General features: G+C 41.4%; 1 protein-coding gene across 5 annotated transcripts in view; it reads left to right on the top strand.

The window, feature by feature from the left end:
- The window catches only part of KDM3B (lysine demethylase 3B), a 64,307-nt gene that overhangs the window by 2,864 nt on the left and 36,156 nt on the right, over window positions 1-25,287 (top strand). For 4 of the 5 annotated variants that reach the window (XR_012624957.1, XM_074838170.1, XM_074838169.1 and 1 more), the window contains exons 2-7: window positions 17,229-17,396; window positions 19,442-19,555; window positions 20,000-20,105; window positions 21,599-21,723; window positions 23,136-23,204; window positions 24,118-24,696. Coding sequence is in view for 4 of the 5 variants with exons in the window: in XM_074838170.1 (XP_074694271.1) it covers window positions 17,229-17,396; window positions 19,442-19,555; window positions 20,000-20,105; window positions 21,599-21,723; window positions 23,136-23,204; window positions 24,118-24,696 (1,161 nt within the window). In the remaining variant the exon portion in view is untranslated. Of the gene's footprint in view, window positions 1-11,450; window positions 11,568-17,228; window positions 17,397-19,441; window positions 19,556-19,999; window positions 20,106-21,598; window positions 21,724-23,135; window positions 23,205-24,117; window positions 24,697-25,287 lie in introns of those variants that run through there. The other variant, XM_074838173.1, reaches the window with a different exon arrangement.

The raw sequence follows: 25,287 nt of genomic DNA, 5'->3' as shown, positions 1-25,287 counted from the left end.
GTGGAGGTTAGGAGGCCTAGGACACAAGGTGTTTCGAGTAATAATGTTTTGGAATAATCCACATATGCTGCTTAAGGTGGAGAAAGGGTTGGTTTATTTTTTCCCCCATTATGGATAGTAAGTTATGTGTCTCACAAGTTTTTTTTTATGTCTGAGTTTTTATCTATTTCCTACAGTAATCTGCACATATAATTTAATGTGTTCGGAGGACCTTTTCACTTCTACATGATATGTAGATTATACAGCTTAACAGAAACATGTCACAATCTAAAGTATCTTATTCATAAGGGACTTCATTGAATAAAGTTGATATTTAGAAATGATCTGAATTCTGGAATAAGCTTAATTTACTTTGCAAGTATCAGCAATGTTTGCGTTAACCATAAATATCAGGGTATTTCAACTAGTTTTTCTAACTAGCTCATACTGGAAAATCATCTCTTCCTGTCTGGAGACTGTTAGTAGTAGATGAGGGATGCTGGAACCCTACAAGACTGGATTTAGATTTATGTGCTCTCAAGCAGTTTTTGGATGCCACTTGAAAGTCATCTTGACAGCAGAGAAGAAGGTGGGGAAATATGGATGTACGGTCTGTTTGGGATCGGGTGTGGAGGTTCTTGCCAGCTGTGCACGTGTGTCTGCTGCAGAATTTCTGTTCTCTCCGATTGGGACTGGGTGGGGAGTTGGTAGAGGCTTTCAAACGCAGCAGGTGTGGAAGGAGGAGTCTTCAGAGAGGCGGCTGGAACTGGGACTCTGTGGAAGGTTCACAACAAGCTGGGGTTGTATGAGTCTGGGATATCCAGATGGCTTTCTGTGCCACTGTACTCATCTTCATTTCCTCTGTCCTGCAGAGGTGGTCGTGTTCCTGGATCATTCTGCTGTCAGCAAGACACTTGCGTGTGTTTGCGTAGTGAAAGTGGGGGAATGGACCACGGAAGGTGGGCTAGGCGTTGTCTCACTCCCTAAGTAACGTCTCCTATTGCTGCTTTGGAAGGCAGAACACTGGGCTGGGTGAATGTTGGTGAGACCAGTAGGTGCATCTTTAATGCCTCTTGTTGTAAAAGAGATGTTCAAGGACAAACGTGATGTTGAGCATTTTTACAAATAAATTTTTACTTGCTTTGCAAGTAAAAATACAGTTCTTCGAAGGAGAGCTGGCTGCAGAAGCAGTGGATGTACATTTTCTCCACTTGCTCTGCGATACTTTATTGGTGGTCTATGTACAAAGTACTGTGAATGCCTGTTATGTCACAGGTTTTTTTCTGGTAGCCTTTCTGTCTTCCCATGTGTGAAAGGTGGACATCCACGCTGAAAAGTTCATGTTCATACGGGGGGGCAGTGTCATCTGTGGCTCCACTGATGACTTTTCTCAGGGCTCAATAGGGTTATGAGGGATTCTATAACCATTTATACTGCTGACATGCAGGGAGCAGGGATGGTACGAGGGGGATGGAATACCTCTGCATTTGTAGTTTATGTAAGTATAAGTTTGTTTATTTAAAAAAAAAAAAAAAGTCTTGGCTGCTTTGGCAATGTAACTGCAGTAGAGGAAATTCAGTGTGACTGGCAAAATTCTCAAAAGGATCTTGGCAGATCTGAGGTGGTTGTTAAGTTTATAGATGAGGAATAGGGTGGAGATGAAGCCAGTGAGCCTTCCCAGTCTCGTGCCATCTCTGGCGTCCCATGTCCTGCTCGCCCAGCAGCGAGGGGCAGGGCAGGTGTGGAAGGGGTTGGTAGGAGTGAGGGCGGTGGTGGTGGTGGTATCAGGGCTGGCAGTGGGACTGGGAGGTGAAGGGCTGTTCCTTTAAAGTACAGGTTATGGAACAGGAACAGTAATAAAATTTGTGTGGCAGTGTGCCGGAGAGGCTTATTAGCCTGCACACGTTTGGTGAAACCCTTTGTGGAGTTGTCCCTGTCACCACTGATCCACATCCACTGGGTGCCTTTTCACCCTGCTGTCTTCCACGTTTCTGTTAACCAAGATACTACCAAGTTCTTGTCTTTTTTTTTTTTTTTTCCCCCTCCCCTTTTCCATATTTGAGGATGATACTTACAATTTCTTGACACCTGGTAGCAATTACTGCACAGGTGCAGGAGTTTTAGTGGAGCTTTTTTATTCCTGGGGATTGTGGACATGCCCGCTTTGGCTGTTGGCTGCGCCTACATGACATCCGTGCAGTGTTTCTGATATTTTAGGAAGTGTCACACTATTGAACGTGTGCTGTGCTGATGTGTATGTCTGCAGTAATTTCAGTATATTTTAAACCTATTGGACTTAAACAAAATAAATATGTTTGGGGAAGTCTAGGTAGAAAAATGGAAGCTCTAGTTTGAGAAGGTAAACTTCCAAGACAGAAATGCTGCTTTTGATACTGCAGTCTTGAGTATTTTAGATTTGTGTCAATGAAAGAACAGCTGTACTGGGCAAGGCCCAAGGCCCGCCTAGTCATGTGTCCCCCTGCCAGGCCTGCCCAGTCCTGCGCTCCTGAGGCGCGGATGTCCCTGTGCTGCTGTGGAAGGACTCGACGTTGTTAAGGCTTCCACCAGTAGGCTGCCAGGTGGAAGTTTTCTGAAATGATGCTTAGCTGTAAAATCACACAGAGCATGACTGCTATGTATGTATTTGCATCACTGAAGGACTGTAAGTTTTTGCTGAGCTGACAGTGGATGCTGTGTAGAGCTCACTGACTGGTAAATGTTGGGTTGACTTTGGAGGGTTGCTCTCTGCTTCCTCCTGCGTGGTGTTGGTTGCAGCAGAATCAAAGATTTCAGGTTCCCTAGTTCAGACTTAGTGAACCGCGTTCATTTGGCTTTGGAAAATTGCTGCTCAAATAGGCTTATTGCTTAGAATGTGTATTCAAGGAATGTCTTACGAGAGTTAACCCATTGTCTTTATATTTAGTGGTAATTGCATCTGCAAGTTTTATTTGCACTGATACAAGTGATATGAAAAATGTAGTGTGCTTGCATGTTAAATTAACAGGAGTATACAGATCCAGCTCTTGCAAGTGAAAGCTGGAAAGTTCCTGTGTACTGGCAAAGTCTGTCTGCAGGAAGCTCCTTGTTAAGTGTTTGCATTAGCAGATCAAACTGTTTGCCTTTGGAGAAGTTGAATGTTCCAGTTACAGACAGAAGAGATTCAGGGATTTCATCAAAATTATTTGTTTAGACCTTCTTGAATATTGTTTTGTAGTGTTGAAGTGTAACAACGGAAACAAGGAAAAAGGCTAGAAAAATAAAATATACTTTGGCAAGACCTTGTTTTTTTTCCCATCATTGTCAAAACATAACATATTTTTCCTTTGGCAGTTTATCTTCTTGGGTGGACAGTGTTGACATGGTGTGTACGGGGCTTGCTTTTTACCAAATAGAATGCCATAAGCTGGGGAAGTAGAAACCATATGTTTTGCGATCTGTTTGGTGAATATAGTCACTTCATTCAGCTGAAATTTTAGTTATGGCTCCACAAAGCAGTAGACTCAAGAGCTGTGCAAACAGAGGAAAATTTAGCAAGTTGAATACTAGTACCTATAATCATAATTGAGGTCCCTGTCTTAACGCAGTTGCTGGTGTGTTTTTCTCTGAGGCGGTTGTATGTGTCACACTTCAAATAAACATGAAAGATGGAATCATGCGTTTGTTCAGCACTAACTGATAAAGTTTCTGAGCTACAGGTTGGCAGCTGGGAGTCCATTTTGTCATTCAAATGGTTGCAGAAAGTCAGGTGTCTGTAATATCCATACTAAGATGTTTTCTCAGTTTTCGGTGGAGGTATCAGGGTTGATACGAGAAGTTCGAAAGGTTCCTTTTGTTTGTTTATGCTTCTTGGTGTGACTGCAGGGCACTGCCCAACGCAGGAATTCCTGTGGAATACTGGCGTACTTTTTTCTGTCGGGTTTCAAATGGAAGACTGATGATTTTGTAGGAGGTGAAAACACGTGAACTTGTGGATATGGAGCAACTTCTGCTTGAAATGCAGGTGGTTATGACAAAGTTATTTGGGGTTTATCTTGCGTTATGACTGTGTTACATCTCTGCTTTGATGGCAGTCCATTTCCTAAAGACTAGGGATGAAAAAAGTAAGGCAATGTTTTAACCAAGCAACTGCTTCAAGAAATCTGTTTTGTAGCTTTAACTTCTTAAGGTACAAGGCATTAATTTTTTTCTGTTGGAAAACAATCTTCTGCATGTAGTACGTTTATACATGTTCCTCGGGCAAGTTCCGTGTGCTGAGTAGTTGTTTGCTTTTCGCTGGTCTTGTTCTGCGCTTCAGTGAATCCCTTGATTATTAACTAGACAGACCATTCTTTTTTCCCTTCAAGATCTGTCCTGTGATTGTTCACATTTCTAGGGTTTTTCCATGCACATATTTTGACTTTGCCACCATGTGCTTGAGGTTTTTACAGAGCTCCCACTTTTTTAACTTCCAAGCTGATGGTGACTTCAAAAATATTTCTATGTAGCCACATCATGTCCTTACAGAAATGTTTGGAGAAACGTCTTTCCAAGAAGACTTACACAGTGTAATGAGAGTTTGAGTATCATGTTTGCATTTGGATGTTGAATAGCTTTTTAATGTGGTCATAAAATACATTTGCTCATACAGTAACTTCTCTTGATAGTGTGAGTGCTCTCTAAGTAGTCTTAATGCTTCCAGTTTCAGCTGCTGATTGCAGAACCAAAACAAAACTCAGTTTTACCTCCACATAATTATTGTCCTGAGGTCACTGTGCCGTGACTCGGGTTACTTGCACAATGCTTCATGCTTTCCCTGTGAAAGCCGCTGGTGTCTCTGCATCCCATAATTTGTGCTACCTCCTTTTGATTAGATGTTCTAATCTAATTAGATTAAGTAGATGCTATCTAATCAAGGCATCCAACTTTTCAATCAGTGGCAGATTTATTTTTCTTCTGTAGTTTCTAAGTATGTTTTATTCTGAAACTTCTTATTGCGGGCTTATTTGTAGTTGGAAAAACTCTTACTGCTGTCCTGTGAACACGATGAACTCGCCGTGCTCCCTGAGCTGGTGCTGCTCGGCTGTGACTGCCTTGTTGCCGGTGCTGCTGTTGGGAGGCCCTTTTCAGTATCTCACCTGCACTAGATGGTGACACTCTGTTTGCAAAACACAGAGAAACACGGGGAGATTTTCTTGTATAGTCAGTTTTTATGTGCTTAGCAGACCTTTTGCCATCTTCCTGAATTTCCTCCAAAAAAACCATGGTTTTGTTGATGTCCACCTTGTTCATTTTGACGTTAATAACTGTATTCAGAGGTGAGTTTCATTTGTTAGAGTTGCTTAGTGTGCTAAATGACATTGAGGTGGGCGACTCGGGAGGGAGGCTGACAGTTTCTTAGACATTCTTCTTATGAATAGCATAATTTTCTACTTAGGAAGAATAGCTTTGGTTTCTTATCTTCAGGTTGTTGAGAATGTGGCATTAAGCTCCAGGTTAAAGCTTTTCTTTGAGACTGAGTTTCTTTTAACTATAGTCATGTGGCCTATCACCTAATAAAATAATTTTTTTACTTCTTCCAATTTAATCTATGAAACTCAGCAAAAATGCGATGTACTACTACTTTATCACTAATGTTTTTTCAAGGAAGATGCCAGACTTGGAAAGCAAAGGAAAAAGAGTGAGGCAAACCAGTTAGCAATTGGAATAGCAAATTTTCAGAGGCTGTGATGGTAAGAACTTCCAAAAACTCCTCAGATTCTTCTCTGATCTGCATAAGGTACCATTAGACTTGAGGCCAGGAATGTGTCTAAAGAAATTTGATACTTTTTATGCTAGCTTTGTCAGGGACATTATTAATAATGTTGCAATAATAATTCTACTGTTCTAGTACTTGCTGGTTTAAAACTAATAATTTTCATCTTACTTTTACCATTCCCCTTAAGCTTTTGTAAACCCCAGCATTCTTCATTTTCAGTGCAGTGCCATTTGATGCTTTGGATACTCAAGGTCAGGTTAGATGCAGTAAGAGAAAGTCCTTCATAGCACATATAAGCTATGTAGTTAAAACCTTCACTTTTAACTCCTTCCATTTATTGCCATTCTTTTATTTGCAGCCCCCTCCTCAGCCCTCACCTGAAACTATTGCAATATTTGGCAAACCACCTGTATTGTCTTAATAGACTAATAGTTATCAGGTTCGTTCTTTTTCATTTTTAATACAGGTGTATTTGCCACTTGACAGTTACACAGGCACCAATTTTAAATTGCTTAAAAAGTCTGGGTATCAAACCTGCAACTTAAGGTGTTGCTTTTCCTTCAGAGTTCTGAACTGGGAGTCCTCATTCTTTTCTTGCTGATAATTGGGTTGTGAATACTTGGGATTAGGAACAGCCTTCTTAGAGATTTCTGGGTGATTTGTTTTGCAAAACCAAAGATATCATCGTCTCTACAGTCCAAGTAGCTGTAGAAAGAAACAGCAGTCAAAATGGATTGTCTCGCTATTATTTCACAGAAGTTGGTTTTATGATACTTTGGGATGCAGGCAGACATCAGGTAAAGATGCATTTTAGAAGACATAACAACAAAAAGCACAATATCTGACAAAAATACGTATGCATTTCCAGAACAAATTTAGTCTGTGGAACTTGTACTTCCCAGTAGCTCAAGTATTTCAAGTTACTAATAGCAGAGAAAATTCAGAACTGTTAATTTTAGTATAAGGAAAAAAGGTGTCACTTCTTAAGGATAGGCCTGGAGGGTGGTGAATGAGTTCTCAGTGTACGAAGCGGGCTGGTGCTGCTTCAAAAGGCAGTCTGTCTCGGGCTGTGCAGCAAGGAGGTCTCCGATGGCAGGAAGTTTCTGTAGGAATGCAAACATTTTCTGAAGTGAAGTTCCTCTTAAAAAGGAAAGCATAGTGATTAACATATTTGGCTCTGCCTGGTGTAAAAATACCCCACAATTACTGGATTCATTTCAGAGTGCGAGGGATGTTACATAACTGGCTGGAGATACGGCTTGCATCAAGTGGCTCTGTGTCGAACGTGCATGGCTTGGCAGTTTTCAGTTCGGTTGGTTTGACAGACTCACGGTGACCATGCAGCCAGGGGCTGTGAGGTTACTGTTAGATCCCAAATTTGACTTGAGTAGCATTTGTTATCCACAAGAGATAGCTGGCACAGTCATCTTCTTGTTTGGCCGAAGTCAAAACTGTCCAACTCAGCTGGTATCTGGAAGTGTTCAGCTGCTTGACAGTTGTTGTGAGTGTTACTGGATAAAGTGGAAAAAAGCAGTGCAGCCTGGGGGAGAGGCAGTAGTCCGGTGCTTTGTGTTCCTGCTCTTAATGGGTAAGAAAAAACTTGACGATGAAGACTTCAGTGGAAGAGTTTGGTCTGATGTTACAAAGTCAATATAGTAGCTAGCTACTGCTTTAAAAAAAAAAAGTAATTGCCCTTCCTGTCTCTTGTGCACGATGCTTGTGGGTCATTGGGCCCACAAGCACACAGCATGGAGGAAGATTGCAGGAAATGAACAGTTCCTTGTGTGTCCTTAGTTTCTAGGCCACGTGTTCCCTAAACATACCACAGCGGCGTCAGCTGGGTCACTTGTTGGAGGGGAGACGATGGACTGTGTGTGACGGTGGTGTGGCACTGTGCGACGCTGCCAGTAGCAGCCAGCTGCAGTGGCAGGGTGATCTAAAATGACTGAACTTGGTACAGGATGGGGTAGGGCCTTTCTGAAGATCAGACTTCTTCCCTTGCATTTTCCCAGCACTGATTCTGAGCTGTGATATTCCATCACTTGACGTTTTCCTCCATGTGTGTGGCCAGCGTTAGGGCCAGTGGTGATGCTCGAGCTGGAAGTGCAATAATTCTGAAAGAAATGGGATACTAACAGAACACTGTGGTGCATTCTGTTTCTTTTGGCACTTTGTCATTCTCTCCTTCCTACCTACTTAACCCAACTCATCTAAATATTGAGCCACATAAAGAGGTACTAGAAGAACAGTATTTTCAGGAATGGTTTTCTCTGCTATTTTTGCTGAAATATGTTTTGTGAGTTTTGGTGGATTTTTTTAATTCTTCTTTTAAAGAGCTTATTAAACCAGATCCTGTCTGGCGTTTTAGGATAATTGCAGAATTTAACTATGGTGTTCTTGTTTTGCAGTTGCTCCCAATTCCCCCTATAATTCTGTTATTTACTAATCTCGAAATGTTTCTTTTTCCTCCTTTGTTAAAGTAAAGTAAAAAACACACAAAAACCAGAAAGGGAAACTATCATCATTGTAGTGTCAAATGAACAGAGTAAACAAACTCATATTTTTCAGATACTCTATATTTGGGTACTTTTAAGAGCTAAATTTTACTGTAGAGTTCGCCATATATTACTGTGGTGTCAGATCATTGTTCAGACTTCAAAAGCAATGGTCGTAATGCCAGCCAAGAGAGATTTAAATTCTAGGAAGCTATTTGATTCAGTGGTTGTTTGTGAAATGGCCATACAACTAGTTATTTCTGTACTGGCCCCAACAGCTTGCTTGCATAAAGAGTGTTCCAGAAAGGTGTCCAAGGCTGACTTGATTCTCCGTCATACTGTGTTCTGTCACTTTTTTAGCCTTATTTGTACAAGTGATCACCTTTGAATAATAATGACGTTTGTCCCCATCCATCTCTCTTTGTTGTCATTCCATCCTGTTGCATCAAACCATCATTAATCCCACCAGTGCTGTTCCCGACATGTTTCTGTAGCCTCTTTCCATCTCTGCTATACAAAGGCCTTTACAGTCTCCCTGCGTAGTCTCTTCATTGCTTCTGTTCTTGCAACCTGGCATTCAATAAAACTTTATTATCCAATTATTTTTGGGCAAATTTTAATCCCAGTATTGTCTCATCTCTGTAGTGGACAGATCAAATAGGATTGTTGAGTGTTTTTTTGGCAGGCCTTTCATGAAGGTCGTGTTATTAATTCCCTTTTCAGTATTCTTTTTTTTGAATAAGATTTGACCACTCCAAAGTTTGCATTTTCTAGACCTTTGATCTTTCTTGTTTGCTTTCTTCTGCTGTCTCCTGTTGTTCTGACCCAAACTGGTCATAAGTATTTTAGCAGAGAACTTCCTGAGGCTGAGCAGAGAGGCAATCGCTTCAGGTGTTGTGCACTATTCAGCTGTTTACATATATGTCTGTCCTGTTTTGAAACAGCATGAGATAGCTGAACGTATACCACCTTATGATCCATTATAAGCTAATTTTTTTTTTTTATAAAACTGTTACTTGTCCTGTTACTGGTAGTTTCTGCCTTTGTTTAGCACCTTGTGCTTATTTTGGTGACTGTGTTGTGCTCTGATCTGAGGCAGTTTCTCAGGTTTCTCTTTCTGCTGAATCCTGGTGTCTGTTACAATATTCAGTGACTGTTCTCAAACACTTTCACTTTTGGAACTAGAACAGATTCCTATGAAGACCCTCAGTCAAATGCTTCCATTTTATCAGGGAATAGTTGATTTTTGTGTTCAGCAAATAGGCTGTCTTTCCCTGGTGTGAAATGTTACACAAAAGTGTTCCAAAGCCTAAATTCAAGGTGCGAGACTGGTATTTCTCTACTTGGAAGACCTGGTAATCTTTCTTCAATCAAAGAATGACAGGGCCTTTGACTATCTAATCTGTTTCTACCCATGAATGTTTTTAAGTAACTTTTATATGGCAAAGTTTTCTGGGAAAGTGTGAATAGTAAAGTGAGGCAAAATTGTTATTTGTGTTGTATGCAACTGAAGATTATAAAAACTATATTTTGAAAAACAAGCTGTTTATTTAAAAAAAAGAATCGCTCGCATCTGTTGAATACTCCAGATGCATTGTTTCTCAGGACGCGATGCCTTGTTCTGGGTGTATGTCCAACATCTTACAACAAAGAAATAGGCCGCTATTTTCTGACTGGCAGTGCTACAAATGATTTTCTGATGCCATCAGCCTACTAGAAAAAGTGAGGTAGGACAGTACTGTCATCGTTGTTTCCTTTGGAAATTTTTGAATAGACTGCCAGCTTTATCATTGGTAATGTGTTGCTGGGTCATCAGTGCATCAGAACTAAGTAATATTGGACCTGATGCCAAAGCCTGAAGTTCACGTGAAGTACTCCTTTTCAGGGTTTGAGATCCACTGGGGTCACGTTTTCCATGTGTTTAACTTGTACTCTTGTATGTATTTAGTACAATGTGACACTAATATTTTACAGAAGTAAAAAACCTAAAAGTTTGATTATTCAACAAAATAATAGTTTTATCAAATCAGATCTGAGATAGACCTGTCATTTTTATAGTTCTGTTTTCATTTTGATGCTGTCCTCTCTTTTGGCCAGAACCACACTGAGGCTAGTAATCAGATTAATTCCTTGTCCTTTTTCATAACTGGCTCCTTAACTCTTGAAATTGTTGAAAGAAGGGTTTTTAAAAAAGTCTAAAGTACATGAAGGCAGGTATTTTCTTAAGCTCTTGCAAAAAAAAAGTTGCTGTTATCTGGAACCCATTGACTGATAGACATGTTGATCTTCATTAGAAATTGCGAAGTGCTGCTGTAGATTACTGTGCACGTGAAGTGTTGACTCGGATGGTACCAGCTCATCTTCAGCTCCAAAACAGAAACACAGATATCTGTGGCCATTTATTAGCAGCTTGCTGTGCCATAAGGTAATGGCTTTAGCAGAGTTATGGTTTCTCTAGCTCCTGCTATTTTAATACTATTTCTGCCCTAGATCCTGTCAAAAGCATTTTTGATTGTCTTGCTTAATTTTCGTTATGTGTTACAAGCATAGGAAAGTGCCAAGGAAATACAAAAACGATGTGTATGTTCTAATTTTAGAAATGTATTTAGTGTCTTCACCAAATATATAGTGTCTTAATCAGTATCAACCTTTAAGCATAATTGTTCTGTCTGATAACTGGTTTCTTGGTCATGTGATAAAATCTACTTTTTGTCTGGCTTGATATAAATTATTGCAGAGGAGGATTTTTCTCCTTATTTTTCCCCTAATTTTCCTGGCTTTGGGAATCAGCTGCAGTAAAACACCTAGTGTGTGTGTGTATATATTTCAGATTGTATTTTTTTTGCTTTTGCTTGTAAGAAATAGTTTGAAGCATGATTACTGGATGGGAAGCTACAAGTTTTCTAAGCATCTTTATCTCACATAATGGATTCCAGAATAATACTTTGCATTATAAAACTACTAGAAAACTACTGTAGTTTAATTTTTAAAATCTCATTTAGTGGTGGTACTAGCTGCATGAGATCTTGGATGTGTTCTCCCAAGCTGAAATCTCAGTATCTACCTTCCCTTCTTTCCTCTCCCACATGTTGACAATGTAGTTCTTACTGCATCATGAGTAAGAGGTCATGGACCAACTTGTTACCCAGTTTTACTTGGTAGTCGCAACAGATTCCTACCAATGCCTCCTTTCTGGGCATAAGTACTATTATTCCAATTTACAGATGGGGAAACTCAGCCAGTGAGACTAAATGGCTTGACCAGGGTCATTCAGGAAGCCTCTGATGAAGCAGGGAATTGAACCTGGGTCTCTGGCTACTCTCTAGCAACTGATGGACCATCCTTCCTTTCAAAACTAGGTAAAATTTAAGACCATTTTAAGGGATATTTCTGAGCTTGGATTTTTTGCCATCTTCTGTTTTTTATAATATATAAAACCCTAAAATGTACAGATTTTATGTTTTTCACAGATGGCATCTACATTAGATGCAAATTCTAGTGTGATAAGCTACAGTATTTTTTCTATTATAAATTATATTTAGAGCCTGTATGTCATGTGATGGAAAAGGCCAATGTATCTGTATTATCTATGCTATGGTCTTCCTATTGTTGCTGCTTTTATAGTGGAACTGATGTTGGAAAACTTTAGGGGAAATTCCATTTGAACCAGACTGCAGTTCTCTATAGTGTGTTAAGTCTGGATGTTAGGGTAGTAGCTGGACAAGAGCGTCTTCTGGAAAAAATGCTTCAGGCTGTCTTTGTATATCAAATAAAGCAGAACAACCGCTCAGCTTTCTAAGGTCACTTTTTATTGGAAGAGGCAGAATAAAAGAGGGGGGTGAGAATTACAGGTGTGTGTGCACACTCTGGGTTTTTTTGTGTTGGAAGAGAACCCTGGTTTTGTAGGTTAAAAAACCCCAAATCACCAAAACATGAAAATCTTTATTTTTTGTAATCAGATACTGCTTAGGAGAGGTGTTTTTCCCCATAGGAGAACTTGGGAAATCCTGCAGGTGTGTTTTTGTCTAAGCAGCGTCAGTTTTTTAATGATACAGACGTACCTGCACTAATTATGTATCTAGTTGCCGTCATCAGCACCGCTGTTTAAAAGCACTGGCACTAACAGAGCACCGTTGCTGTTCTTACCAATGGCTTGTCTGAACTGGCTGTGTGCAGAGTTAGGAGGGTGGCGGAAGATCCTGTGGGTAGATGTGACCCTGTGAATTGTAGGGCCATCGGTACGTTGGAGGGGTAGTTGATTCTGGTGTAGCCAGGGCTTTAGCATACAGCCGCAGAACTACGCAGTATTCAAATAAAGATGAGGGAGAAAACCAGGAAACGCTCAGTTACAGTGCAGCCACTTCGCATAAGGCTTCTGGGTTTTTCAGCAAAGGTAGAATATTCCTGTTTAGCACTTCAAATATCAAAGGAAATATGTTTATTCACTCTCAAGTCTGTCTCTTCTGTCCTTGCTTTCCTCGCTTGAGGCACCTCTTTCAGGATTCCCTTAGTGTTTTCTCATAGAATCTGAGCATCAGTTCATGAATACGCTGTGGTTTTCTGTCGCAATGCAAAGTGATATATGCACAAATATTTGGTGTGCTGTGCCAGTCAGCTTCTGCTTCTTGCACCCAGTACACCAAGTGATTTCTGTTGCAGATTCTGGAAGCAGAAACTGAGAACATAGCTGTTTATATTGAGGGTTTCATCCTTCTTGTTGCTGTGATATGTTGGAATCTACTGACAATATCATGTGTGGTGTTGTGTGGGTCAAGAACAGCTGCCCTGCCTATCTGTGTGTAGGAAAATACTCTTGGGTATTGCCTTAGAACTAGTAACACCTTTTTTAATGGTTGTAAGTCCAAGTTTGGCAGGACTCCATTGCTTATGTGGATCATACAAAGATGGAAGGAAACTGAATATTGAATATAAAGTGTGTAGAACAAATTTGCCATGACTTCTCTGTTTTGCAGGGGAGAGAGATGGTCTTAATATGATAATGTTGTCTTTTCTCTCCTTTTGACCCCGTTCATGGGTCTTGGATTTTAGAAGGGAAAACTATAAAGTCTGTTTTCTGAGTTAAGTGATGGAAGAGAATACTTCAGTTGGAAGGGACCTACAACAATCATCTAGTCCAACTGCCTGACCACTTCAGGGCTGACCAAAAGTTCAAGCACGTTAGGAAGGGCACAGCCCAAATGCCTCTTCAACACCAACAGCCTGGGGGCATCGAGCCCCTCTCCAGGGAGCCCGTTCCAGTGTTTGACCAACCTCTCAGTAAAGAAATGCTCCCTGATGTCAAGCCTGAACCTGCTCTGATGCAGCTTTGCCCCCCTGGTGCCAGGACACACTGCTGGCTCCTGCTGAGCTGCTGCCCCCCAGCACCCCCAGGCCCCTTCTGCAGGGCTGCTCTCCAGCCGCTCCTCTCCCAGTTGATACTTGTGTCTGGCATTGCTTTGTCCTCGGAGTGGAATCTGGCATTTGTTCTTGCTACATTTCATGTCACTGATGATTGCCTGATGCTCCAGTCTATCTAGATCCCTCTGCAAGGCCTCTTATCCCTTGAGAGAGTCAGCAGCACCTGTCTATTTGGTATCCTCAGCAAACTTGCTAATGGTGCGCTCAACTCCTGCATCCAGATGGTTGATAAAACCCCGAACAGCAGTGGCCCTAGCACTGAGCCCTGAGGAATGCTGCTGGTGACCGATAGCCAGCCAGATGTAGCCCTGTTCACTACAGCCCTTTGAGCTCTGCTCTTCAGCCAGTTCTACACACAGCGTACTGTGAACCTGCTTATCTCGCAGCTGGAGAACTTGTCCAGAAGGATGCTGTGAGGGATAGTATCTGACTTACTAAAATCCAGAAAAACTCCATCTACTGCCTTCCCTTCATCTACTGCATGGGTGGTCTCATCATAGAAGGAGATTAAGTTAGATAAAGAGGACTTTCCTTTTGTGAACCTATGTTGGCTTTTGCCCGACGATCGCATTGTCCTTTAAATGTCTTTCAGTAGCACCCTGTGTGATTTTCTGTAATTTTTCCCAGTACTGAGGTTAGACTAACAGGTCTGTGGTTCCCTGGGTCTGCCCTGTCACATTTTCCGCTCAGAAGAGGGCGACAAGTGACTTAGATTCATAAATCCCCAGTGGAGTGGACAGTGGTGAGACAAGTCTCAAAGTCCATACATAAACATTTATTTATTTCCCATGGTGCATTAATTGAGTGCATGATAATTGACTAAGTATATAACAAATTGTGGCAAGCGATGTGATATGCCTTGTGTTATTTAATGATAACAAGGAAGAGGGGGGAAAAGAGAGGAGGGATAGAGATGGGGGGTGGGGAGAGAAAGAGAGAGATCACCGGTCTGCGTTCCAGCGTTGGGCCTGCCAATGGGGGTCTTTGGTTTCTAGGGGCGCTCACATCCTGAAGTCCCGCCCGATGTAATTTGTCACCCCCTTTTATTCTCATCCCTTAGTGTGGACCCCCTTTTTCAAAAGTTTTGTGGCTGGGCAGAGCTCAGCATTCTTCTGCTATGGGTTAAATTAGTCTCTCTTGCTATGTAAATTAGAACTCATGCTTCTTACAGGTGGGGGGGGCAAGTTTTTTCGTCTTGAATTGAGTCGGTGGTGACCTCCCTGCCACATTTACCTTTCCCCTGATTACCACAGATTTTCGCAGACTTCATGCTTCTCAGACGATCATCCAGCCTTTGGCGCCTTCTGGGGTGGGATGTTCCCCTCTTATCAGTCTTCAGTTCCTTTTCAAGCATAAAGTTTGTTTGATCTTGTGAGGGTTTGAGACATTCCTCAGAGAAGCTCAGGGGAGTCTCCACCGCTCCCTTTCTTTTACCAAGCTCTGTCTTTGCCGTTCTGCATCCCCCGCTAAGCAGAGGGATTTATGGCTTGGCAAAGGACCGGGTTTGTTTAGCTTTCCGCTTGGTCTCCCACGTTCTCTCGTGCCCTTCTTGTAAATTGGAGTAAAGTTGGCGAGCTCCCAGTCAGTGGGGAGCTCCCCAACTCCCAAGACCTTCGGCAGGTGATGGAGAGGGCTCCTGCTGAAACAGCTTCTCGAATGCTGCAGATGGCGTCACTGCAGCGTGGCGTGTGATGGGTGCACAGGGTTTGTCAGAATGTGTAGTGATCCTCTTAAACGTGAGACGCCCATCTTGAAGTTCATCACACGTTATTTCTTGTAGTGTTTTTTTCTTTTTTCTTCTTTTAAACCAGGGAGTAATGTGTTAAATTTGCAGCTAAAAGTACAGCTGTTCCACTTGATCAATTTATAATGACTCATGGAAATGTGAGGGGTCTTATAGGTTAAGGCTGGAAGAGATTTTCTTATAGTCTTACTTCATGTGTGTCACAAGGTAAGGTGACTTGGTTAAGTCTTGTGTGAAGCAATAAATAAAAAATAAACCTAATGGGTACCCTCATTTATTTGGGACAGAGTGGTAAGCTGCACTTTATTGCTTGTTTGAATTTGCCTTGATCCTTGCCAGCTAATTTAAGGGGATGTGCTAGTGAGAGGTCCTGTGTATTCACTTATAAAATCTTCCCTCCTTTTCATCCAATTCTTCAATATCTTGCAAAAAGGCATATTTTTCAAAGTCAGTGTTATTCTACCAGTTCTTTTTGACAACCTTTTTTCATATAACCTTTATGATAAGAGAATCATGACAAGATGATTACCTCATTAATAGTGTACATATAAACAAATAATTCCATTTGATTATTCTTACCTGATAGTCCTTTCTTTGTCACATACTACTGCCTAAGTAGCACAAATATAATGTTAAGAAGGGTACAGGCCCACTGAAACCGAAAAGGTGTTCAGTCCAGTTTCCATTATATTGCTGACATCTGGTGAATTGAAGGAAGGATATCTTGAAAGGTTCCGTCTTCTTTGTCTGCGGGGCAGCTTAAGCAGTAATGGAGTTCAAGAATTCATCACGAGAATTGCTTCATGTTCTCTCCCTCTCCCCTTGGAGTTTGAGCTTCTGAGTCTAGGGGGAGGAGTGGGGAAGAAGAGTGTGTGAGTGATCTCTAATACCTCTTTTAATAAGGGTTACTGGTAAAGCGGAGAGCTGTCTGTCTTTGGTTCGTGCTCTGTTAATGCCCACTGATCTTGTAATTATTACAGAACTGTGTTTTGACTGTCCAGCTTAAGGTGTTTCTTAGCTGATTACGAATTTCTGGCTGTTAATCTGACATAATTGATTATCTTTGTGTAGTATGTAAATTCTGTAGATTAAAGGTTGGAATGCGACTGTGCTTTAACATTTAATAGCCGTAGTTGTTAGGATGTGGAATGAGACTTGTAGCCTGCGTTCCTCCTCTTGGCATTCTTGCCATGTAATTTTATATGGCTTTAACATTTGTCCTTTGTGATAGACAAAAAGAGCATTATATCTTGGAATAGTGATTTAGAATTGGGTGGTTTATGATGTCACACTTGTAAATAAGGTAATGAAAAATCTGCTGAGTAGGTATTTCTGGATAATCTCATGACATCCAAAATATTTGCACTTCGTTCAGGGAGTTTAATAATGTATAAGGTAACTCAAAACTTCTGATTTAGAGTGGATTTCATAAACACAAACTTTCCTGGTGATTTAATTCTGTGAGTGTCAGTCAGCCATACTGATACAGGCCATCTGTTGAAATGCCAAGTAAAAGTGTCTAAATTCTCAAAAAAATTCCAATGTGAAAGAGGCTTGCATTGAGCTGTATTTTGGGATGAACAATTTTTACATCTAATTTTATATGGGGAAACGCAGCATTTGGAGCCAGTGATGTGTGTTTGGGGATAAATAAGTTTTCAGAGATTAGCAATTGCTGTGAATTTGATTCCCGTTTCCTTTGTAATGTTTGATAGCTATCAGCGTTATTACAATACTTATCCTAATTTTTCTGACTAAAGGAAGTCTGACTCCTTATCCATAGGGATTGTAGGAATCTATTTTTTCCTATTCAGTGTCTGAAAAGAGATGAAATGCCTTCTAATTTTTTTTTTATCAGATCTTTGTGGAATTTGATGGCTGTAACTGGAAGCAACATGCCTGGGTTAAAGTCCATGCTGAAGAAGTTATAGTGTTGTTGCTGGAAGGATCATTGGTCTGGGCACCTCGAAGTGATCCAGTTATGCTCCAGGGGACTCGAGTCTCACTGGCACAGTGGCCGGCACTGGTGAGTATTTGGCCAAAAGCTCTCATAGCCTCAGAGGTTTGCATCAACTCTGCTGTGAAACACAAGGCTTGGATATCATACAGGGCACTGTTTTGCAGGTACCACAAATTGCTTGGGGATGGTTTTTTTAAAAGGGTGAGTATGAGATCAGTTAACTGGGAATTCTAGTGCCTTTGGAACAGCATCTGAGAGGCTGTGTGCTTCCAGTTCCTGCCCCAGCAATTGAAAGCTGTTACTTTACAGAAGGGAGATACTGTTTGCCAGTGGGTCTCTGAAGAAGTGTGGTACATACCTTTTCAAAGATTATTTTTCCCTATTTTAAAACTTTTGAGTGTGTTAGGTTTTTCTGAATTGTGAGAATAAACCTTTTGGTCTTACTGTGGACTCTAGAGCTCTGTATGGTAAAGGTGGCTGCATTGTTCTAATAGGTGTTCCTGAAGGCACTTTGGGGAAGAGAATAAGACAGTGGGCTGTGCCCTAAGTTGGTCACTGGTTGTGGTTTGAGCTCAGAGGGAAACTGAGCACCACACAACTGCTCATTCCCCCCTTCACCGCCAGCACTGGGAAGGAGAAAGTAAAGCAAAAGGCTTGGGAATCAAGCTAAGGACAGGGAGCAATGACTTACCCATTACGGTCACAGGCAAAAGGCAGACTCATTAGGGGAAGGGAAAAAAAGAACATACATTTAATTGAGACACCGACAACACCACCACCTAACAGAGTAGGACAGTGAGAAGCGTTACCTCATCTTAAAACCACCTTCCTCCCACCGCTCCCTTCTTCCCCGGCTCAGCTCTGCTCCCGCTCTCTGCACCTCGTTCCCCTGGACGGTGCAGGCAGGGAGCGGGGAGTGTGGGCAGGCCGCTGCCCCTTCCCCCTTGGCAGGGGGGCTCCTCGCGTTCTGCCCCTGCCCCAGCGTGGCTCCCCTCTCACGGGAGCCAGTCCTCCATGAACTTTCTCCGCTGTGAGCCCTTCCCACGGGCTGCAGCTCTCCCCAGGCCGCTCTGGCATGGGTCACCCCCGTCCTCCCAGCACTGACCGACAGCAGCGGGGGCTCCTTCCCGCGCAGCCGCCTGCTCCAGGGTGGGACCCTCCCTGGAGTCGGCCGAAGCCCCGGTGTACGCATGTGCCATGTGGACAGTTCTGGGAAGCCAACTACTGAGCACTACAAAATGGATGGTGTTTCTTGGGGGTGGTGGTGGTTTCTGGTTTCTTTTTGAGAGCTATCACTTACGAGTGTATATTCATCCTTCTTTGTCTCATTCTTGTAGTCCTGTTCACTTTTAGGAAATAGTTTTACATAAACTGAGAAGATAAATTGTGTAATTTACACAACATACTCTGTTGTGTACGGTAGAATGGAGTGTGAACAAACTTGATGAGAGCTGTTAAGCGAAAAATGTTGTGAATACTTGTGTGTTAAAACCATGTAAGTGTGAGCATGAGACGGGTAACACGTTTCAAAGACTCCAGTGGTTGACAACTTCCTCTTCCATCATCAAGTTCCGTTACGAGGTTATCATTCTGAGTCTGCTAGGTATTCGTAGTGATTTGTCCTACAACTTGAATATCAACAGTACACCTGTTAGGAACTTCAGTTTTGCACAAAACACGAGCAAAAAAAGGTCCTCTTTAATAATATGCCTATAATTTACTTACACCTGACTTCTGTATGGGAATAAAAATGCTCCTTTAAGGAGGCGATACCTGGAATATGTAGGATAGCTTTTATTTTTAACCTGAGCATCAGAAGGTGCTTACCTATGAAAAAACAAATACCACAACAGGTGTTTTCAGTTCTGCTTTGAGTTCTAATGAAGAAGTAAAGCCAATTTTCTGTAATTCCTTCTTGTAATATGCCACACTTGCAAGAACTATTGGCTTAGACATAATGATTAAGAAAACTCGGGCACTGGGTGGTGCAAGTTGAGAAATTAAATGTTTTATACTTCGTGATACTTAAATGGCATGTGAAAACAACTGTTGTTGGCTTATATGTGTGCTCAGCCATTTTTATAACCTTTGTTTTTTGTTATTCATCACAGACCTTCACTCCTCTAGTAGATAAGCTGGGTTTGGGCTCTGTGGTCCCAGTGGAGTTTCTTCTGGACAGACATTTACGTTTCCTGTCTGATGCCAGTGGATTACGTTTGTTTCAGGTATTTGTTCAGTTAAAGTGCAAATATAACTTTATGCTGTGCTTGTCAGATTAATTTTTTTTTTTTACTGTTCCACTTAAATATACTTGTCTTCCTTCCTTCACCGCCCTGTCATGTATTTGCATTTGTTTCCCTGCTTTTCCAGGCGCTTACACAAACCTCCAACTGCGTTTGAAAAGTCCTAGTTCCTCTGTCCTGGGCAGTTGCAGAGCTAGCTGTCAAGCATCCTGTAGCTGATAATTGCAGTGGAAGTTTTGCAACAGCTTTTGCATAGCTAGTCTTATTTTCCCTCCTGGCATGTTCCTCAATGTTTTTCTTAATTTTACTTTTTTTTTGGCTTGTCAGTCTCTGAAGACAGTCCAAGAAGAGCTGTCCCTTAAAAACTAATGATTCTATTACCTTAAAAGACTATACTTTTATGTTAAAACTGTTTGTTGTTGGCAGATGGGAACAGAGAGTCAAAATCAGATTCTGCAGGAACAGCCTTCACTAAGAGAATCTGTCAATGCATTGATCAGTGACCAGAAGCTTCAGGAGATATTTAGCAGAGGTGAGACTGGGATTTTCTATCTCAAAGCTACTTTACTGTGGAATGGTTAGACTATGCTGGGATTTGTGAAGGAGAATGGTAATAGTATCTGTTACTGTTTGATTTGGAAGGTCAGTTTTCTGTATTGTTTTGCAAGTTCTTTACAGGTAAGCAGTTGCTGAGATACAACCTGAAATACCTACTGGGGATGATTGCTGAAGATGTAGTTAAAGTAGGACAACATATTACTGATAAACGTCCATGTATTTACAACTTGCCTTATTTTAAGTTTTGGCTTTGAATCTTTAAAGTTTTGCTCATGTTCTGTGGTACTGTTGTATAATTCTGGAAATTTAGAAGTGAAGTCACACTGTAGTTGTTGATGTTTAAAAAATTTCTTTTGTTATGTCAGATTCAGATTTTGGCATTTTGATAATTAATACATTTATTGTTGAAGTTAAAAAATATGGTGTGGCTGTTCAGCGTAGAGTTAATACCTTAACTGTTGTCTGGATTGTGTATTAAGGTTAAGCCTGGTTGCAGTTTTTGTTGTCAGATTGGGGTCTTCTAGCTCTAGTGCTAAACTCTATCCAGAGTTTGGGTTCGTGGGCCAGGTGGCCTAGAGGTAGGCCACTGTATTACACTTGAAGGATGATGTAATTCTTAATAGCAATTTGGTGCCTTTGGTTAAATGAAATATTTATTGATAAAAATGCTATGAGGACAGTATTTCGTACATGAGCAAGTAGCTTCAGAGTTGCCCAGTTTGGAGCCTTCTCCTGAAGCGCATAGTTCTTGTTGTATCAGATACAGGCTGTTGGATCGTGTGTATTTCCATCATCTAATGTTAACAAAGATTTTTTTTTTGTCTGGAATTAGGGTAGGAGGAAAGTTCTGCATGCTGGTGTGGAGGGTGAGGGCAGGGTTGGAGGAAACCTTTCTGTAAATGATCCATTACTCATGTCAAAGAACTAAGACTGATTGGTTTAGAGATGTTGGATGTTTGTGCAATTATATTAAATTTTCCACAGTTACAAATAAATGTTTCTATTCTGAACTGCATGCAGTTTATACTGAGATTTGATGTATCTGGACTGAGGCAGAGTGCTGTGACTGTCCACCAAACTGATGCTTTAATGCTACTTATCTGTAAGTTAGAAAACAAAAGAGTTTAGTTAGCAAGGAGTCCCTGTCTAGCTTGATTTTTGTCAAAGGACTGAGTTTATTTTGATCTTTCATGTTCTTTTTTTTTTTTTTAACTTGTAAACTGTATTAATTTTGTCCTTACAATAGCTTTGAGTTACAGCAATGAGCGCTTACTGACTTTTTACAACAGAATGCTTGGCTTATGCAGGATTTGCAACAGAAGTCCTAGCGTTTTAATTTCTTTCCACCTGAAAGATGACACTTCCAGCCCTAATTATGCGTACATAAGTTTTTTTTATTTTATGACTCTTGGCTAGTATGACACAAGGCTTGTCCGGAAAATGTACTCAAAAGTTCTTCTTTTCCAGGTCCTTACAGTGTCCAAGGCCAAAGAGTTAAGGTTTACCAACCAGAGGATGAAAATAGCTGGCTTTGTGGTGTTGTGAGCCATCAAGACCCAATAACTCGTCTTATGGAGGTGTCTGTGACTGAGGTAAAAATACGAAGCAGTGCTTTGGTGTTCTTAAAATACCATTCCCCAATATCTCATGGAGAATGACAGCTTCACCAGAACTCGTACCTCTGGTTCTTGTGTATTTGCTTAAAAATGAGTAGTTATCCACGTTGCAATTCACAGAATATTTTTGTTCTATTGTGATGACTTTTCACAATAAACAATGATACACAGCCCATGTCTGTAAAAGAAGCTATAAGAATTTATTTGGCAACGAGCACTATATGAAGAAATATTGGAAGTGGCTTTCTGGGTGGGAGAGCATGCTGGTGTACAGAAAGTACCTTCTGGGTCTGTTACGCTGTGGTCTTCCTATGTCTTCTCTCAGCTTCTGTCTGACAGGCTTTACAAGTGGCTTGAAACAAATGTAGCACAGAAGATGAAGGCTTAGTCTAAACAAAATCGATTGATGTATTTTGGCTGAGGCTGTTTACTTTTGCCCTGTTCCTCTCAGTAAGCCTAGCATGTGTTGTGAACAGCACAGAAAACCTGTGCACGCTGGAGTTACCTGGTTTGTATGATATGCTTCTGTGCAGTCTGACTGGTAGTTCAGTCCTAGCAGCAGCCTGCTCCTAATGGCTTCCTTAGTCAGGAGCAGCTAGAAACAGGTCTGTGGTGCTGTCTGTAAATTACTGTAGCAGCAGCACTCGTAGGGGTTTTTGGGTCTTGTCCCATGCCCCCTGCACCCGAAGCCTTTTCCATGTGCAAAACAAATGCACTGAATGTGCCCAGTAAGTCCTGTGTACAAATGCAGTGATGCTGTGCTCTGACCACTAGATCTATTGCTGGAGCACAGGAAAAAAAGTACCATGTATGGTAAATAGGATTAGTACTTCGGAGAGGCATTGAAACTGTGGAGTATATGCTTTCAGCAGATACAGGCCAGGAAGCACCCAACTTACTGCCTACCTACTGTGAAATAAAAAGATGACCTCCAAGCACAGTTATAGAGATGGGGTGTTCATGGCTCCTTTTGGGGAGATGCTGATGAGGGTCGTTAGCATAAACTGATGTGCTTCCTTCTGGAAGTGTTTTCTAGATCTAGCAGAGTGAATGTGCAGAAGGCTAGAACAATGGTAAATCACATTTAAGAAGAGCTGTGTTTAATGCAATGAATGCCTCTAGAGATGTTCAGTAGAGCAAATATAGAAGGAAACAGTGGTAGGAATCAAATCTGAAAGTTTTTGAAATAGAGAAGGAACAAAAGGATAGAAGGTAAACTGGAAGGCTGTAGTATTACTAAGGAAGTGGGACAGAAAGAAAAGGCAAATGGGGAAGGGGCTGCAGAGTAACCCTGTGTTTAAGGTCACTTATGTTGATACTACATACTCTGAAATAAAAACTAACGTTCTCTTTTCTTCCTCCTCAATATCCACGTGCATAAAAATTAGAGTGGTGAAATAAAGTCGGTGGATCCTCGACTGATTCATGTGGTGATGGATAACACTTCCCCAAGCGAGGTACTACAGCAGTTCAGGTCTTGTATGTACAGTGTGGAACTTCATAAAGATTTAGATGGAAAACATCTAAAACATGGAAGCAACTGAAAACTGATGCTGTGTTCACTGTGGGCTTTTGATAATGTAACTGGAAGAGGGAAACTTTACCAGTTTGGGAGATGGTCATAGCTTTCTTTAAACAATCTTCTCTTTTCATTCAGGCCTATTTTACTAAGTTCAGCATGGATCTTGGGGGGGTCAGCAATCATATTTGTTGTGCCCCATTTTAAGGGGTAGTGCTTTGATAAAGAATGTCTCTGCTCACTGCCTTTTTCTGGTGGGATCACTCTGTACTTCTTCACAGACCTTTTTAGGCATTTCTGAAAATTACCATCCGGCTTCTCCGAAGCAGGCTTGTATGTCTGTGGCATTTTATTGCTTCAGTTGAGAGGTTTCATGATAACATTTGAACCTGTGTTTTTACCCTAGGATAAAGGGCAAGCTATCTCCTATAGTTAAATATTGTAGGGTTTGGGTAGTGGACAGACAGTGTGCCCTTCAAAAGAACTGCGGGGATTAGACTTGTAGCAAAAATTAGTGTGCAGATAGTTTTCATAGATTAGCAAGAACTATGTTGGAGTATGGCCATGTTGTGTGTTTCCCAAAATCCGCCATGATGTGGTACATGATACAGCAAAATAGCTCAGCTAAAAATTTTACTGTGGAGATCCTATTCTAGTACGGAAAAGACAAGACTGCACCTAGGCTTGTGTTTTGTGTTCGCATGGTATCTTTCCTTAGGTCGTCTTAATTTCTGATTAAATGTTCCTAAGCTTAAGAGCAGTGTAATGTATTATGTTCTAATAGAAAAAAGTTCTTTGAACAGGTATCCTGATTGTTCTGTTTAGTGATTGCATGGTTTTGTCTATTATAGGGAGGGGGAATAAAAGCAGCTAAATCATCTAAAGGGAAAAAGAAGAAAGAAAGTCTGGAGGGAAAGGATGGACGGAGGAGGAAAAACGCTTCAGATTCTGGGTGTGATCCTGCAACAAAGAAGCTAAAGGAGAGGGGTGAGGTAGATAGCAATGGTAGTGATGGAGGTGAGGCAAGCAGAGGTCCTTGGAAGGGAGGCTCCAGTAGTGAAACAGGACTGGATCCGAGGGCCAAACAGCTGCCTGCCTTCATTCCTCAGCTTAATCGCAATATTCGCTTTGCCACTTACACCAAAGAGAACGGCCGAACACTGGTAGTCCAGGATGAGCCAGTTGGCGGTGACACACCATTGCCCTTCACTCCATTTTCCTCTGTGGCTGGACAAGCGTTACTAGTTGGATCTGGATGTAAAGAGGCAGCGAAATCACTGGAACAGGCTGGCCAAGGTACGGTGACTTCTGCAACTGCAGTTACTACAACTGCTTTGACACCGACAACTGTGAGAATCTCTGATACCAGTTTGCCAGCTGTTACTGGGCAGGAGAAACTGAAAACAGGCCGATCACAAGCCCAGGGAGAGGTGAGTAGCTCACGATCCAGCGTGTTTGAGGAAGACATGCATACTTGCAGTAGATGTTCTGCAGCGTATTCCTATTGAAAAATGTGTCCATGGAATTGAGAAAACTACTTTTTCTCTGATGAATCCCTCCTCTCCCAAAGGAAACCTTTCTCTTACCTGATCTAAGAACGAACTCAAAAGAAAATGAAGATACATGGTGGAGGAGTTGTAAGAGACAACTTTGTAACACTCCTTATCTTTAGTCAGCCTTGATCTAAGTGAGTTTAGGGCTGCATTTCTCAAAGTGACTTAAAGCACTGCACTTAATATAATTAATTTTGTTGTGTCATATGGAAGATAACCTACTTAATATCTCTTGCCTTATAAACAAATATGTGTGAGAATGTGCACTGGGTTGAATCATTAAGTTACTTAAAAAAAAAAAAAGCCTCGAGACCAGAAAAACAATGAGGCTACACTTAGAGGACCTTTTAGAGATGCCCAGCGTCTCTGTTACGGCTATGAAAAGTGGAAAAGTAGAAGGGAAACCCTGTGTTGTGGTTTAACTCTGGTCAGCAGCTAAGCAGAGCACAGCCCGTCACTCACTCTGCC

Source organism: Strix aluco, chromosome 13 (assembly GCF_031877795.1).
Source record: "Strix aluco isolate bStrAlu1 chromosome 13, bStrAlu1.hap1, whole genome shotgun sequence".
In the NCBI taxonomy this organism is placed as follows: domain Eukaryota; kingdom Metazoa; phylum Chordata; class Aves; order Strigiformes; family Strigidae; genus Strix; species Strix aluco.
Note: the sequence above shows the minus strand (reverse complement) of the source record. Positions and strands in the feature narration are given on the sequence as shown.